The sequence below is a fragment of the Chaetodon auriga genome, chromosome 5 (assembly GCF_051107435.1).
Source record: "Chaetodon auriga isolate fChaAug3 chromosome 5, fChaAug3.hap1, whole genome shotgun sequence".
In the NCBI taxonomy this organism is placed as follows: domain Eukaryota; kingdom Metazoa; phylum Chordata; class Actinopteri; order Chaetodontiformes; family Chaetodontidae; genus Chaetodon; species Chaetodon auriga.
In genome coordinates, this window is record NC_135078.1 from 21043924 (window position 1) to 21059531 (window position 15608).

Genomic DNA, 15608 nt, shown 5'->3' on the forward strand with positions numbered 1-15608 from the left:
ATAATATCCTGCCTTTCTTTCTACATTGTCCAGTGAAATCCTCTCAAATGAAGGGTAGAAAAAATACACCAGATATTAAGATGTGGCTGCAGAATACACTAATAACAGCCCTTCACCAGCTGTCCCTCTTTGTGTGTGTGCGCTGAAGCACGTGTGTTGGCATGTATGTGGAATGCGTGTGCGTGTGTGTGTGTGCGTGTGTGTGTGTGTGCGTGCGTGCGTGTGTGTGTGTGTGTGTGTGTGTGTGTGTGTGTGTGTGTGTGTGTCTACAGTATCAATGTGAACTGTACGTGTGATGTATAGTGAGCTGGGCAAAGAGAGATGTTAAAGGATATTTTTTGCCTGCGTCAGCAGCATTGCAGGGAGGAGGAGAGAGGGGAGGGGGAGAGAGGGAGAGGGAGGGAGAGAGAGAGGGAGAGAAGCAGAGCAATGCCAGTAAACAGGTGCCGACTCCATCAGCACCTCTCTCCCTATGCACCTCTTTCTCACTGCGCACATACCCACACACACACATTGTACATGAGTGCAGACATTTATACTACAATGCATATATTTATACCACTCTTCGTCTTTTCTTGCATGTAAAACTATCACAGGTTCAGGGAAAGAGGAGAACGGGAAGGCAGGATAGCAGAAAAAGAAGTCAATGAAGCAAAGCTTTTGATGATGTGAGTGTATCACTCTTTACAATAGACGGTCGGGGAGTGATATGGAATAGCCTTTTATTGCTCACAGCCTCACTCTAATACACACCAGCACACTGCACCAACATCTTTGCACGAGTACCGATCCTGTGTGCTGCAGCGCCTAAACAGTAGAGAGGGAGAAAGGAGCAGGGGGTGGGGGGTGGGGGAAGTAAACGAGTAAGAGGCAGTTTTTTTTTTTTCCCTCATGCATGTTTTAGATTTTTTTTATTTCCCCTGCTATCCTGGTGTGTGTGTGTGTGCAAGTGATTGCATGATTGGCAGTGGTGATGACGGACTCTGTGCAGCCTAGCGATCCTCCACAGATGGACACACAGCAAGACTATGAGATACTGAGAAATTAAATACAGGAAAAGGAAACCAAATCAATGCAATGTGAGGAGGGTGAGCTGACTTTGATCTAAAGCTGCTCAGGCTATTCCTCAACTGACTGTCAGTCCATCCCTCTTCAATCTTTGTTGATGGGGGGTGGAGGGGTCGAAGCAGTTTCATAGAATATCAGAGCAGTGACAAGAAGATGTAGAAAAGGAAAACAACTAAAAAAAAAGGGAAAACCTGTTCATTCACCCTCATTTACCTTTTTTTCTTCTGCACAGAGAAAGAGGGAGACCTGAGAGGAAGGCAGGAGAAAAATTGAACGAGGGAAGTGTATGTGAGCGAGGGAGAGTGTGCGAGCAGTAAAGAGAGAGAGAGAGAGAGAGAGGGAGAGAGCTGCGCTGCAGTAGCATCCCACAGCAGACGGCTGAGGACTGCCGGTGTGTGTGTGTGACTGCACTGCTGAAGAGGAGGAGGAGGAGGCAGAGGGTGAGCACGCTCACAGACTCTGCAGGGCCATAGAGGAACGCACAGCGGCAGCGTAGTGTTGGCCGGCACCAGGTACAAGTTCCAGCGCCGTCGCCCCACAGACCACCGCCGTAGGATCTGGACACGCCAACACCGCCCAGACCCCCACTACCAACGCCATGGCACAAGCAGCCAAACATCTCCGCAAGAACAAGGATTTAGAAGCCCAGGCAGAGCAGGAGCGCAAAGAGAAGGAGGAGGAGAGAGTCAAAAAGAGGAGTCGCTCGCGGGATAAAAAGCGCAAGGTACTGGGACTATTCACAGGTGGGGTAGTCAGGGGTGGAGTGATGGGGGTAGGGTGAGGAGGGAGGGGTGGCTGGAGAGGGGGGCAGGAAGGTTGAGACGCCGCGCCCCCCCCCCCCTTCTTTCTCTGTCATGCTAAGCTGATCAGGGGTGCTGGGGCACACATGGAAACTCAGTCATGAGTGTGTTTCTACTGTGTGTGTGTGTGTGTGCGTGCACACAGTCTCCCTGGCACACATGTATGTCCTGTGCATACAGACACGGGGAAACGGTACAACACACTGCATGCTCTCCTACTCCTCTCGACTGCTTTATACCTGCTTTATTGACTGTCCTGTCTAAGCCGTCTGATAAGGCAGTGGAGTACTCTACCTCTCACTGTGTCCCTGTCCCTCTTCACATCTCTGTCTCGTCCTCTCTCTCTCTCTCTCTCTCTCTCTCTCTCTCTCTCTCGTCTCTTTCTTTGTTTTCACACTGCGGTATGGTGTCAGTGAGCAAAATTTCACTACAGCACTAATCACCCACGAGGACAGTGTGCTTGCCAGTTTCCGCAACAGTCCGTTCTGTTCACCTCTCAGCTTTTCGTCTATGTGGCATTGTAATGACCGCAGAGCAAAACCTGCAGGCTTCTGTCTGACGGAGAAGTCCCAGGCAGGGCTCTCAGGGCTCGTTGTAAACAATAAATCTCTGCTCCGCCAGTCTCCGACTGCAGGGACGTATCATCAGGCTGCCGAGTCTACTTTATTCCTCTGGCCTCTTGTCGGATTTCACTCAAACTCATTAATGAAAATGAGTCATCCGCAGATTGTGCTGTTGTGTATTGGTGGCAAATTGGTCCTCAGCAAACGACTATGAGTCCAGCCGCCCTGTGAGCCTGCACCGTGCCAGGCTGGCTGTAAACCAATCTGATGCTGATGCAGTAGAGACAGTGTTATGGACAGAAACACAGTACAGCTTCCACTTTCCCAGAGAGGGGAGGCAGGGCTGGAAGGCTGGTACAGGGATCAGATTTTTCTTTTTGTTGTGCTTGTACAATGTAGGATGACAAGGGGTTCGAAGGCGTGTTGAGCAAAATCAAGGAAGGAAAAAAAAAAGTGTAAGAAGAGAGAGTATAAGGTGGTATGACTCAGATACACCTGGGTTTGCTCAGCAGCTTTTTGGTTGGATAGTCAGGCCCAACCCTTTCATCGCAGACACACACACATATGTCACCACTCTGTCTGCGTTGACTGACCTAAAGCAATGACTTCTGACTTATGGTTACTCCATATTCATCACCTCCAACCTCCAATGAGACAGAGATCTCATCAGCTCTTGTGCTTTTGCTAAAAGGACCAGGAGTGTGAAAGCCGGTGCAGGGATGCTTGTGTGCGTGTGTATTATGCATGTGTGTAAGTGCAATATGTGCGTGTCCGGCAAGATGAGATTCAAGGGACAGCCTGCAGCTCTAAAAGTATGGATGAGGCAGGGATGAGATTTCTGGTGAGGGTACTAATGCAGCCCAACTTTGACTGAAAAGTGTGTGGTTTCAGAGGATCCCATATCACTTACGTAACCATGCAGCTTAAGTCTTTCAAATAAGCTTCCTGACTCCCCTCCAGCTCCCCCTCCCAACCTCTCTTCCTTTTTTTAACACCGGCTTACAGCCATTCCTGGTTTCTGGAGCAGATGTTAATACTGGGGGAATTCTCTCTCTTTATCTCTTTCTCTCTGGTGCCCTCTTTGTTTCCTCTCTGATGCCTGCAGCTGCGTAGACATATTCTACAGTAATTCATAAGTTGACTGATTGTGTTTCCCTATATTGCGCCGTGGTTGACAAAACCACCGCTGCACTTGGCTGTTTTCTTTGTTTGCCACTCGACACCAGTTTTTCGGCAGTTGTTCCATCAGCTGTCTTGTGTATCGACCTGCACCTCGGGAGTGTCCCTATCCTCGCGGTGCAGGCAAGGTCAACGCTGTGTGACAGAACCGCCTTTTTTTTTTTTTTACTTAACCATGCTATACGTTTTGCTCACACACATATTAACATGCAGACACGCTCACCACTTTTTTTTCCCCTGTATCGTTTTGTCAGCAGCAAATCAGGCACATGTTATGTAAGCTTCAGTTTCCTTCTTCACTGCAGGCCTTATCCTGCACAACTGGCGTGTTTTGAGTTATGATATGAAGAATCTCTCACAGCTACTTTCATTGATCTCTACATGTCTGTACATTAAATTGTTACAACTTTCAGTAGTTGATTTATAGTGGCTCTGGTGTTTTTAGTCACAGTAGCAGGAGCGCAGGGCTCTGAAAGGATGTCGCTCAGTCAGCTGGTTACTTAGATCGTCACTCGGCTCAGTCTCCTTTTGTCCAGTTGGTCTTATGGCCTCTAGGGGCTTCTAGCTGGGCCTTTACTGTCAAAAGCCCTATTTATTTACTAGTAATACATTTAAATTTAGCATCTTTTAAAGACATTATTTGATTTGCTTGGCATTTTTATTATCCTCTTTATTGTTTTAATCCCTTTAATCTACTGTTTGTGGCTAATGTATGTTGGTGTTTTACACGATTATTTCCATCCCTGTGGGGACACACATCTGTGTCCGCTGCAGAACGTCCAGAACCATAAAGCTAACAATTCGTCATCAAAGGGTGAAAGTGCCACTCTAATTGGCTCCATGGTGTAGTGGTATTATACGGCACAGGTCAGTTGCTGAGCAGTGGATAATGTTGTCCTCAAATTACTTTTATTGATGAGTTTGCTTCTCTTGAAAAATGAGCATTGTCAGGATGTGAACAAAGCCCTATTGTCCCAGTCAGCACCTATTTTCACCTCATTCTGTATGTGCGTTTGTGTACATCTAACGCTGTTTTGGTGTGAAGTGGCTTATCTGAGGGGAATGACCCTGTATTGTTTCTCATATCTGCATGACAGATAAAAACAAGGAAAAAAATGTATCTAGTGCAATTTATATTTTAGGCTGTTGACTTTTTTTAAAGGCTCAGGATTAGTCCAAGGTCATGGGAAATGCACGCCTCACATTTATTTCTAAACAGGCAATTTGAAAATGTCTTAATACTCCAGGGTCACATAGTTATGTTTATTCTGTCCTGATGGTGTTATTTTGTCTTTACATACTGGCTGATAAATTTTTGGTGGTTAGTGAGTAAAAGCTTTTTCATTCGCTGCAGATATTTTTAGCACTGGAGAATAGTAAAAACAAACAAGAAAATGGAAAATGGTGCAATTCAAAACTTCACATCTAATTGCAAATTCTTAAAACCAGTTATCTCAATTTATATGTGAGCTGTGTATAAAACATGTACAGTCATTTCATTTACTCTTTATGACCAGTTATAGATCTGATTGGTCTTTTTAGCAACTGTTTTAACGCTACAGTATGTGATCAGTATTTGGTGAGCCCCACGGGTGTTAAACAAATCCAATAGTCCCATTCAGGATGTATGTCCAGAGCTATATTATTGTGTGCAATAATATGGATTTCTTTCTGGTGTAATTTTGCCTTTGGTTCATTTGGCTAGAGCATGAATGAATTTGGTGTTTCAGCGAGTACAAATCTGGGATGCATATACAAGTCTCTGTTCATGCACCTATTTTAATTGTTATTGTTGCGATTAGGGCTGCAGCTTACAATAATTTTCATTATCAGTCAATCTGCCATTGTAAAAAAATCTATTCGGATTTTGTCCAAAAAGCAGCTTATTTGGTTTACAATCATAGGTGAATAAGAGAACCAGCAAATTGGTACGTTTGAGACGCTGGAACCAATTCATTCTTGGCATTTTGTTAAAAAAAAAAAAAAAAAAAAAAATTCAATAAATAATCAGTGTATCAAAATTGTTGTACATTAAAGTTTTGTTGACTGACAAATCCAACAGATACAGTCCACGCCAACACCAGCTAATGTAGCACTGCAGCATGCTGGGACCAAAACTGCTTCTTCCAAAGCACGAGTTACAATAAAGTTGTTACTCTTCAGAGTTATTGCATGTAATGCTGTAGAGCTGCAACAAACGATGTTTCCATTATCAGTTAATCTGATATATATATTTAAATTGTAAACATGAAAAATGGAGCACAGGCTGATGTCATTTTTTTTGTCCAATCAACATTCGAAAACCCAAAGATATTAAATTTACTCTAATGTAAGAGAAGAAAAAACAGAAAATTCAATCAAATGTTTGGCAGGTTTGCTTAATCAGAACAGTTGCTGATTCACTTTCAGACGATCAACTAATCATTGTAGCTCTGCTACTGTGTTGATGTGATTGTCTCAAGATCCAGTGTAAAGTCTGTGTTTGATGCAGCTGAAAGATCCTGATTCTTCACCACATACGGTTTCTGTTCAGTCAGGCTAGTCTGTAACTCGCAAGGCACTGAAGTGCAGAGAAAAAGAGTTGTGGCAGCTGAGGACTGACCCATTAGTGGTGCTGGTACTCAGACTCATCAATACAGTTAAGTCTGGTCAGGATGCTCTATGGCTCCTTTTGTTGCTGTATATTGTCTGGCACTCAGAGGTGTTTGCTACAGATGTATATCACAGCCCATCAGGCGTCTTATAGGTAAAAATCATCTGCATAGACTCTCAGGTTTGTAAACTTCAGCAGCTGTGGTGCAGGACTGTGCAGCTAATATGGCTGCCAGCGAACGTTGCAATGGTGAAATATGTATCTAAGTGCCACCAACATGTTCACGTAAAGCATCGCAGTGGATCAGCATTCCAGCCTCGTCTCTGTCTGCCCTCCAAAGCCTGTAACCCTCCCTGCCTGAACAGGAAGCCGAGCCTTCACTCAGGTTAATGTGCCGATGTCTGAGACAGATTGGTACTGTAGTGCCATCTAGGTGTTGATGCTGTGTTTATGTGTATTTATGACTGTGTGTGTTTTGAGTGTGTGTGTTCAGGTTTGGTGCAGTGGATTAGGGGTGCTGCAGCAGTGACTAAGCCCATCATCAGAGCCAACTCTCACACCTGTCTGCTGATCAGCCCCACTTACCTGTGCCCTCGCTGGCTCCTGTGAGCAACGTGATACATTTTAAATGAACCGTTTCTTCAGGTCACACTATTGGCAGAGGGTAATCAATTTCATTATTGGCTGCTACAACACATAAATAATTTTTGTGTCTCTAATCTGGAACTTGGCCTCAGTCAATATCATAAACAGTGGCCTCTTATTTCACCTCTTCTGAGTGTCATTAAAGGAATACTGACCGGTGCTCCCAACTAGAGCTGCAACAATTATCTTTATTATAGATTAAACTCATGGTTATTTTTCTGATTTAATCAATTTGTTTGGGTTCAAATTGCAGAAACGTGGACATATTCAGTTTAAAGTGACTCAAAGTTGAGAAGCTCTGTGGTCTTCTCACTTGGAAAATTAAATGATTATCAGAAGTGCTGACAGAAAATTTTCCTTCTGACTAAACAATTAATTGTAATCAATAAACCGCAAGTTGTTTTTAAACTTTGTTTTTGCATTGATCAAACAAATGAGATATAGTGCACTTCAGAGGCGCTTCATCCGTTCACAAAACCAAGGCTAACATATGCTTACTTTTGAAGTAGCATTAAATCAATGATCTTATTTCTAACTTTATCAGTTTGTTTTTTATTTTGACATCTCACATTGACTGAATTCACCTCATTGTTTAAGACCAAAGTCCCTTCTCGTCCTTCTTCTCGTTCTTCTCGTCCGTTCTCTTGGATGTTTGAGCTTCATTGTGCAGAGCGACACTATGTGGCTATATGGATAGATTGTTTTCACCTTCTGAAAGGGGAAAGTTTCTCTGTGCTCACTGTAAATCTCGATTTACACAAGTGTGATGTGGAAAGGTAAAGCCTCCGGGGCATAAACACTGATAATGGACTTTTCAGTGAAGTAGGAGACATCTTGTGCCCATCAGATTTGCATATTAATAGATTGTGATATTTCTGAATGAGGGGGAAAAGTGTGGAGAAGGAGAGTCTGTTTTTATTTACATATTTGTTTGTTTTAAAACATGTCTGGAGAGGATTATTTTAAAGTAGACGCAGTCTGGCCTCTTCCATGTCGATCTTGAGTTTAAGATTAGTGTTCGAGTTTAGATTATGTTTACACAGTCTTCATATGGACTTGTGTGTGCGCGTGTGTGTGTGTGCGTGTGTGTGTTTGTGTGTGGCAGCATGTTGCATCATAACACATCATTAGACATCACCAACTCAACCAACCAGCACTCTATTCATCTCACTTGTCTTCAGTCAGGCTACACAGATACGTGTGTGTGTTAATGAGTCTCATACTGTACGTTTGTGTGTGTGTGTGCGTGTGTGTGTGTGTGTGTTTGGGGTGGGCTCTGGCCCAGGTGGCCCTGTGGAACCCCTTAGACAGATGACTCAGCAGGCCTGGTTGAGGCATTCACTCATGTTGATGGAGCCTGGGAATGAGCCTCAGCGAGTCCAGCTCCTGGCTCTACAGTAAGTGCTGCTGGAGCAGGTTGGCCGGGAGCTGCACCCTACTCTCCTTTAATTAAAGAGGGAATGGAAGGCGCACGTGAGGCCAATTCACCAACCCCACCTCTCTCCTCCCCCCTCCTCGTTTTACCAGGGCGATAGCGGGTTTTTATTTATGAGCTAGCGGAGACTGAGTGTTTTCAAAGCAGATAGACCACCACACCCAGTGAGGTTTATTTGATTAGAGAGACGAGACGACTCCCCTGTTCAAAAGGTACTCTCCGGTCTTTGTTGGAATACAAAAAATAATGAAATAAACAAGAGCAAAATAAGATCAAGCATCCAGCTGGCACTCGCTCTCTGCAGGGGTTCGGCTTCCCCAAAACTCCAAAGCCTCAGGATATTTTTAAATTGTTGATCAGCGATGAAGATTTTGCACCATGTTTTCAGTTTCATCCTCGCTGCAGTGATTCATGCTTTGATTTGAAGCCAGAAGCATCAGCACCTGCTTATTTTGTGTATATTATCTCTGTACTAACACAAAGCCGGCAAGACACAGAGGCTTTGTTGGTGTGTTTCCCGCCTAATGATTGTAAATGAGGCTCAACTGACACGTAGGACTGCAGTGCTTTCAGCAAAGCATCAGACTCCAACACAGGTTCGCGTAAACCTCCGAAAAATATTAGCAGTGGCAGCATCCGTCTGTGTTCGTCCTCCCACTGATCAGTTAAATCTATTCGTTTGTGAGACAGCACGTGAAATGATGTGTCATATTGTGAGGGGCTTCCTTAGATTTCCCTCCTCGTGCCTCCCTCCCTCCCTCCCCTCATCTTCCTCTCTATCTCCCTCCTTGGCCGATTGCGCTAATCTCTCCTCCCAATTGTTATTCTAATAGTGCAGCTGTTACGTAACTCCCTGAAACAAGAATTGAGAGATCAGGGTTATTGAAATGGATCCTCATCATGCCCAAATAAAAGGGGAAGAGAGGGAAAGAAAGAGGAGGGAGAAAGAGGCGATATGTTCTTAGAGGAATTTGATAGGTCATTGCTGGACAGCTTGTTGTGAAAAAAGGAGGGCTTCTGGTGTCCGTTACCCAACCTGAGCTCTTTCCCTTTAAGCTCCTTCTGGCTGATGAGAGAGGAGAGAGGGAAGGACAGGAGGTGGGATAGGGAGCTTAGTGCGGTTTGATGTCCAGGTACTCTGAGTCCTGCCTTGATATCCTCAGACTCTGCAGCATCTCTTGGACTGATATGTGCGATAGCTAGGAGCCTCTGCAATGTGCAGCCTACTACTTACTTTATTGATCTGCTCTGTTTTGCTCTGTAGAGAAAGGTTTTATCTGTCCTGCTGGGCATTATAACTCATGCAGTAGGTGGTTGGTGCAACTGGGAGCATTTTTCTGTTTCCATTCACCTTTTACTAACCTTAGGATTTTGTCACTCCATTCATGCTTCAGGAGACGGAAGGAAGATAAATGAGTAGGTTGCTGTGAGTGATGACACTCGTTTTGCAGAGACCTTTGCTGTTTTTAGCCATGCTAGCAGCACGGTGTTAGATAGTCAGCTGGTCAGTGTGCTACAATTTGATGGACCGCCTTGAAATTTTATACAGACATTCACACTCCCCAGAGGATGTATCATGACATTGGATTGTCATGACAGTTGTTACAGATTCCTCTCAGGACACTGCAACATTTCATCTAGTGCCACCATATGGGCAGTATTTCAATTTGTCCAGTGCTTTGTTTCTGACAAAAACTAATAGCATTCCCATCACCCTCGGCTGTACTTTACATTTAATGATAATTAGCAGAAGCTTCAGCATGTTGGCATTGTCACTGAGAGCATGCTGATGTTAGCACTTAGCTCAAAGCATTGTCATGTCAAAGTACAGCCTCACAGAGCTGCTAGCTTGACTTTTATTTTAGGTGGCAAAATACAGAGGATTTTGCACTTCAGTGCTGCTGAAATAGTACATTTTCGAGCATGCATTTTGCAAGTTTGTGCGTGTGTTTTTTTTTTTTTTTTGAAGGCGAGCATGCCAGTGTAGGATTTTATTTGTACTATGTGTGTGGGAAGCACCTTATGTGTTAGTGATTGTGTGCAAGTGTTGGCGCTCAGACTGAAGGAATATAGCCCAAGGGTAGAGCCATAGAAGAGGAGAGTGAAATATCAGAGGAGGGTGGGTGACCCCAGGGTGACTCTGCGCCCTTTCCCTCTGTATTGAATGACGGGTGTCTTATTTACCTGATTGATATGATGATTCCTTCTTTTCTGTCTACCGGAGGGAAGAAGAATAATTCAATTCAAAGCCCAGCAGTGCAGTAGGTCATTACAGCGGTGCAGCTTCCTGACTGTAATTCTCAGTTCCAGTTCTCTGAGTGCGGACAATAGAGAACGTCTGATTCATTTAATGTGATGGCAAGAAGAAGATTGAGTTCACGATTGGAGTCTGAATTTCCTGACTGAATCAAACCTGCATTGTCCAAAGTGGCGTCCTGAAATACAGCATGCATGTTACAGCAGCTTACTAGAGCTTTAAAGGCACAGATTCAGATTTAGTTTTTACGACTATAACAGTCCTTTTGGGTAACATGATGACATTATGAAGCCAGGACTTTGGCCTTGGTTGGTTCCTTGGAGTATCACTCTATGCTCCCTGATGACAAATCTTCCTGAGTGGAGTGCAGATTTCTTGAGTCATCTAATCCTCGTGTCAAGTGTCATCAAAGTGTCATAGCATCATGGACCTGTTATTAAAAGCTTAGCCATTTGTAAACCCCTTCATCTGAATCCCCTGGAGGGAGAGGTGGTGTCACTATAATTTTTTCCATCCTCTTCACTTCTCATCCCGCTCCGCATGCACACTTTTGCTCTGCTCTCCGGAGGATGGCCACTAAGATGTAGACAAACAGAACACAACAGGACCTTCATTCATTCATTCATCCACGCCGAGGCTGGAGGTGCTACATCTGCAGTACCGTGAGTGAACACTGTTAACTTGGCTGAAACGTTGTGCTGCCTCTTTCAACTTTTCTGCAAGTGCGTCATTTGTTTTCACTAATCATGCTCAAGTCTCAAACTGTGGAAACGTAATGATTTGTTGATGTTGAAGTGTACGGTAGCACCTTTTTTTTTTTTAAATGATCTTCAATTGAAACCCTGTTGCATCACTAACACACGTAGGTTCTGATAGCAGGCTCCATTTTTATTTGTTATTAAGCTCTCAGACTAGCAAATCTCTTACTGAGTCTTTTATTTCCTTCCTGTCTGTCGTTATCAAAGAGCACTTTACAAGTCATTCAGCTAAATAGCAAAGTTTAATGGTTTAGTTCACCCGGAGATCGAGATTTCATCCTTGGCCTTGGAAACAGCGGTTGGTCTCAATACAAGGTCCAATAGCTGTCCTTGAGGTTTTGATCGTGTCACATGATCTTCCTCGGCAGATGGAGTTTCCCCGCTGTCATGGAAGAGTAGATGTTCATATTTCCATTTTCTCACTTCCTCCCAGTTGTTTCCAAGGTCAAGGATGTCTCCTTAATCTCATGGCAGTAAGAGAAAAAATAGAGATTTGAACATGATCATGACAATGGAGCAACTCCATCTGATGAGGGAGATCATGTGATGCGGTGGAAATAAAACCAAATCTCTGTGTATGGCTGTATATCTTATAAGGTTTAAAAAGGATGTGGATGCTCTTGAATCCTGCACATGTGTAGTGTTACAGTGATCCATCGGGGTCAGGCTGGATTGGGTGGATTTGGGTAGCTGTCGTGATGTATGTCAGTTATTTCATTGATGATTGGATAACATAAGTCAGCACTGTCCGATGTTTAACCATCTTCAGTCTCACCGTATATTTGAACATTTTCTGTGTGTGTGCGTGTGTCAGCAGGCTTGTTCGTGTGCTTCTCTATGAGCTCACACGTTCATTGAACAGAGGCACGTGGGTTGTCTTGTGGCGCAGGATTTACTAGCTTGCTGGGAGGATAGTGGTGTCACCCAGCCTCTAATTGGCTGACCCCAGAGATTTTTCTCGAGCAGATGCAGAGACAGGTGCCCACCCCCTTCCCTTCCCCTCTCCCTCCTAGAGTGCATGCCTCCATTCTTCCCATAATCAATCCTCCTGCTTCAATATGGACTACAACTCCTTCCCTCTCTCCCCCTCTCTCCCCCTCTCTGCCACAGTTAGTTGTGGCACATTGCAACACTGCAAGATCATGCTTCGATTCTTCACACCTCCCTCTCTCCTCTCTCAGCCTCCGAGTTTGCACCAAACGCTATGGATCCACGTTTAGAGAGAGAGAAATGAGAGAGATTAAGTGAGCAACAGAAAGAGGCAGGAGGGGGGGATGGAGCATCAGTCATTTTTACTGTTGCGGCAGCCGAATGTTTTCGGTCGGCAGGAAAAGAAAACAGGAGTGCTGTGTAGGTAGATATGGAATAATCAACTTCCACCACACACATTTATAAAACCTTTGATGCAATAAACAGACATGCGTTCGGATAATGTTTTAGCTGCATTTCCCCCTGCCGTATTAAATCAGTTTGGATCGAAGAGGAGGGGGTCGGTCCTCGGGGACCGTGGCAGTATCGGCTCAGGATGAAGGAGAATCTGCGTGTATGCAGCAGCTTTACAAGGTCAACTGCACCTCGCACACCATCACATGTAAGCACACATGTATGTAGACTTGGCACAAGCACGTCCGCTGTCAGCCAGCCCTTAGTCAGCACAGCGTCGGCCGCTCTGTGAGAAAGTTGGATGTCGCCACCTAGTGTTTACACAGAGGACTTTCTAATCACTATATGACCACTGACATCATCTCTCATTATTTATTATCATTACTATTTGATTACTCTTGTTTTCTCATTCCTCTCCTCCAATCAGGATCAGTGTTTAGGTTCCTACATAAGTCCATATCTCTCTCTGAAACTCAGAAACACTGTCCTTTAAATGCACACACAGGCTCGCGCCCACACACACACACACACACACACACACACACACACACACAGTGCATGCTCTTACACACATCCATATATCATTTCCTGCACAACCCACATGCTACACTGGAAATCCATCATAACCATATGGATCAGGTCGCCACGGCTGAGCACTTTGTCCTCATTGTTTTTGTCTTTTCCAACGCAGTTTGTTCAGAGGGACATGGAGAGACTGACAGATTCAGAAGCATGATCTGACATGTCTTTTAGGTCAATTATTCATTTTTACTGACTACTGGAGGTAGATCCTGACTATTCTGCATTTGGCTGCATTCATCATGTCCTCATCTGTGTTTCTGCTCCTCATACAGCAGCACTTCCTCCACCCCTTTTCCCTCTATACCTTGGCCCCTCTTCTTTTCACCCCCTGCTTTCTCCCTGCAGAGTCTAAGTGAAGGAGAATACATAGTGGAGCTTGAGGCTGTGCAGGACAGTTAGTCGGCTGGTAATGGAGAAAATATTTGCCAGAGCATAGAGCGCTGTGACTTTGGCCTCAGCGCCCCTTAGGCACAGACCTTTAATTGCCTTCTCACAAGAGGAACACAAGTGTGTGTGTGTGTGTGTGTGTGTGTGTGTGTGTGTGTGTTTATGTATGGGGGGGTATGTATATGTGAACATTGCGGCTTCCTCTTTCCAGATTTTGTTTAGGTTGTTCTGTGTGACCCCTGGATCAATACTGTGCCTGCGTCCTTCTCTTCTAGATTTAAAAGAAATCTGCGATGCCATTTACAGTAGAGAACAGCGCTCTGGTCTCTTCACCCCTAAATGTTTTAATGACTTAGGACCTAAGCTTGTTTTCAGTCATACAACAGTTGGATGAACCTATAAGCTCTGACTCTGTTAATGCTTAAAGTGTTTTTGGTTTTAAGGAGTTAAGAAATGTGCTCCTCACTGTGCTTACTGTGAGAGAGAGCAGTCCAGTTCAGAGCTGAAATAATTCATTCATTCATAGCTGGACAGAAAATTAATCGTCTACAGTTCTGTTAATGTTAAGCATCAATAAAAGCACAAAAAAATAACAGGTTCCAGTGTCTCAGTACTGAATGTGTAGTGTTTTTTTGTTCTTCTCTGATAATAAACTGAGTATTTTTGCACAATTCATAATGTAAGGACAGCAACATATTCTGTTTAATAATGTTTAATGCTTCTCTACATACAGTTCAATTCACCAGTTTAATGTTTACTTTGTGGTTAAATGTCTTTACTTTAATCTTCATGCCTGGATTTACATGTGTTTTTATAAGTCTGAAATGAATTTTACTTTAGTTTAATTGTAGATTGTATTATTGTTGCGTTCAGTTTACAGTATACGTGTGGTTTTGAATTTATTCCTTAGTTGTATTTTTATGTTTCACATCCCTGTTTTTCACACTTGTAGTATCCTTGAACTTCAGCCTCTGCTGTTATGTAATGTGCTCAGAATATCTCGATATTGAGCAGAGGTGTAGGCTTGAGTGTGAAAATCTGGCTCGTGCAGCCAGCAAACCGTTCTGTAGAGTGAAAATCCTTCCTATGTGGCTTTAACAGTTCTAATTTTAAATTCAGCGTTTGCATGTTTGCGTTTGTCATTTTGAGTTGTCTGCAGACACGTTATAGATCCCACACTATAATATTTCTTGTTTTTGCCCATTTTTTCCTCTAAACTTAGCCAAACCTAATAATATCTAACGGTTAACTGCAGTTTGTCAAATACATTAACCGACCACAAGTCTGAACTGTGAAGCTGTTGTCTTTTTTTGAGGAGTTTGTTAAAGATTATTTAAATTTAAGAATAAGTTAATTTGAAGATGTACTGTGTCTCAGCACATGACTAACATGATTTATCCTGACCCAGATTTTTGTGCCATCACTGCCCTCATCACCTAAATATGCAAAGTGGAACTGAAGTGGGTGCAAAATTTAATTAGGCATGACGAAGATATTTTAAATTCTGTATATTCTGTGTGGCTGCATGCACATGTGTTTTCACCCAATATATGGCTCAGCAGCTCAGCACAGTCATCCAGACTTCTGTTTCCTTCAATATGAAGATTAATGAGAAATGGAAGAAACAAAATAAAAAGCTCTCTGGAGACGAATGTGGTGTCAAAATGAAAATATCCTTCCGAGACAATGACAAACCAACCAGACAAGATGAGATGTGGATTATCAGGTTTAATGTATTTTATTCCTCAAAGATGGATTGATAACAGAGGACAGATGAAGGATGAGCTGGTCTTAGCTCCCTCTGCTGGTCGGAGCAGGGTCACAGCTCATTTACATTCAACTTCACTGTGACTTGGTCAGCATCTGATCAGGTTGACAGCACTGCATGATGCTGTCAGGACGCTGACAGTTGGTTCAAAGATCATCCACAAGAGACGGACATGTCCTGAAGAGAGTCA

General features: G+C 43.7%; 1 protein-coding gene across 26 annotated transcripts in view; it reads left to right on the top strand.

Moving 5' to 3' along the window:
• Positions 1–1437: 1437 nt before the first annotated feature.
• The window catches only part of ank1a (ankyrin 1, erythrocytic a), an 84063-nt gene continuing 69892 nt past the window's right edge, over positions 1438–15608 (top strand). For 23 of the 26 annotated variants that reach the window (XM_076730029.1, XM_076730033.1, XM_076730041.1 and 20 more), the window contains exon 1: positions 1438–1792. In XM_076730029.1, the coding sequence (XP_076586144.1) occupies positions 1667–1792 (126 nt within the window). In that variant the 5' untranslated portion in view covers positions 1438–1666. The remainder of the gene's footprint in view (positions 1793–15608) is intronic. The other 3 variants (XM_076730039.1, XM_076730059.1, XM_076730040.1) reach the window with 2 other exon arrangements.